The following is a 2127-nucleotide window of genomic DNA, read 5'->3' as shown; positions in this document are numbered from 1 at the left end:
ATCTGGAAGCGGATCAGTGAATGGACTCCCTCTCATTTGTATTTCTTTATTGGGCAACAAGTAGTGAGGGTCTCGCTTTCCATTGCCGGACGAATTCCCTTACGCAAGTAGTGGGAGTATTATAGTGGAATTCCGGAAATCTCATTACAACCCCCACACAGGTAGGTCATTTTAGTTACCAACCCCAATCTCTGTATCCATCTATCATTCACAGAATTTTATGGGGGCTTTGTTTTTCTTGTACATCACCTCATCGTCCCACTGCCAAATTAGTGGTCATTGAGGAAAAGGCGGATGGATTGATTAGAAAGTTCCCGGAGCATGTGTAAGTAGCAGAGATATTAAGAGAGGGACCCGGCTTCTTCGTCTGCCATGCCGATTTCACTCGTTACGATGAGTTTATTTCTCCCATTTCTTGCAGAGCAGGAACTACAAGTGGGGCATCTCTATTTTCTGCTTCCTTTAGACAAACTGAGTCGTCGTCTGCCAACCACTGATATGGCTGTGTTCGTCGTTGAAACCAGAGCTTCCATGGAATGGAACGGCCACCACTACAAGAAATTAGGGCGAGGACGAGGCCATAAAGTCACTCCGAGTGTGACAATGATGGGACAAGAAGTAAGTGATATCAATCATCTGGATGGACGCCAGACTGATCATGAAATAACATATTCTGGACAATTTAAGGGCGAGAGTTATAATTCAGAGACATTGGAATGGAAAAGAGTGGGTGATGGTTTGAGGGCAGGGCCTGTTCGCTCTAAAATGCAGCGCACCGGAGGTAAAAGAGTTAATACGGCCTCCTTCAATGGACCCTGGAGAATGAAGCTTCCGACCATGTATGAAGAGGTCTTCCATTCCCTTATCGACATCAAATAGGAGAATGTAAAATCATTTCTCTGTCATTCAATTGTCTGCCTAAGATATCCCCAGTTATGGAGAAGACGTGGAATTGGGTACCGAGAATAGAAGGATTGCCCGTTAACGCCCTTGAACTTTGGAAGAGAACCAAGCTGAATAGAATGTGATGCAAGGTTTAGTGGAGTGTTATTTTGTTTGGAATAGAGCATAATGGACTATGTATGACCAAGCTATGGATGTGGAAACGTTTCACGAATCCAAAGCTGAGTGACCTGATTTTATTCCTTTTTTTTCACCATGGAGACTCACCAACAAAAGAAAAAAAGAGATCCCTATGTAACATTTTCCTGAACTCAAAAAAAAATATACTTATTTCTCTGGAAAAGATTTGTTTATTTCCCAAAACAAAATGAAAGGAAGCTGACCATTACACAATCTAATTGAACATCCAAAATGAATGGTACCAGCAAAATCTACTTTAGCACTCACAAGTTGGTTATTGATGGATTCCCCTTGCCATTGTTGACAATGTAGTCAGTGAGAACCTTTGTATATGACCTTGTGTCAATGATTTCATCAACATCAATCGCTCCTAAATAATTGCCCACGGGATTTCTAACGTTGTCCATTCCACTCCAACCTCCTTAAGCCCTTTCAATATGGTAGGTAGGTCATCCAGCATAACTCCACGAATGTGCCAATTATGCCGAGTCGTTAAATCTGCGCATCCCTCTGTGCCATATTTTTCAATCATGCTTGCCAAAAATTGAGTTTGGAGACTGGTAGTCACTCAATTCGGAATCTTAAGCATAATCATGAATCTCCCATCTTCAAAAACCAACAAAGAACCAAAAATCGTTTCACTCACAGTGATCAAATAATAGAAAAACCCCAAAACTTCAGGGGAAGGCATAGCCTAGAGGAATTGAATTAGGACACCTACACTGATGCTTTCTTCGGTGAAAGAGATCCAACCACTTCAGGGGTACATCTATATCGTCCTTATTAACCTTCTCACTCTCAATTTTAGCCAAGGGCTTCTTTGCAGTTCTTCAATCTCATTCTCCATGAACAATTTCATGGGTTCCCTTTCTAACTTAATCATCTCCATGAGTGAATACACTCCAATTATTTCATTAGACACTTCAACCCTATATCCATGGTTGAAGTGCAAGACATTTTCCATAATTTATAAAAACAATTACATTAAGTGGAATTTTGAAATTGAAGTTCCTAAACACAATAATTACCTTAATCAGTTGAGCT

At 40.8% G+C, this 2127-nt stretch overlaps 1 protein-coding gene across 1 annotated transcript; it reads left to right on the top strand.

Moving 5' to 3' along the window:
* The first annotated feature begins 393 nt into the window (after window positions 1–393).
* LOC149186623 (uncharacterized) lies at window positions 394–879 on the top strand. The gene has a single exon (XM_089409401.1). It carries the CDS (start codon window positions 394–396, stop codon window positions 877–879), a length of 486 nt encoding a protein of 161 aa, XP_089265527.1.
* Window positions 880–2127: the final 1248 nt, after the last annotated feature.

This window comes from Pinus tabuliformis, chromosome 3_1 (assembly GCF_031772625.1).
Source record: "Pinus tabuliformis cultivar Carrire ecotype Pingquan chromosome 3_1, CPIR1, whole genome shotgun sequence".
NCBI lineage: Eukaryota > Viridiplantae > Streptophyta > Pinopsida > Pinales > Pinaceae > Pinus > Pinus tabuliformis.
The sequence above is the reverse complement of the archived record's forward strand: the minus strand, read 5'-3'. Positions and strand labels throughout refer to the sequence as shown.

Bases quoted from the DNA above. Each gene is read 5' to 3' on its own strand.
- LOC149186623 (XM_089409401.1), top strand. From the start codon at position 394: ATGAGTTTATTTCTCCCATTTCTTGCAGAGCAGGAACTACAAGTGGGG.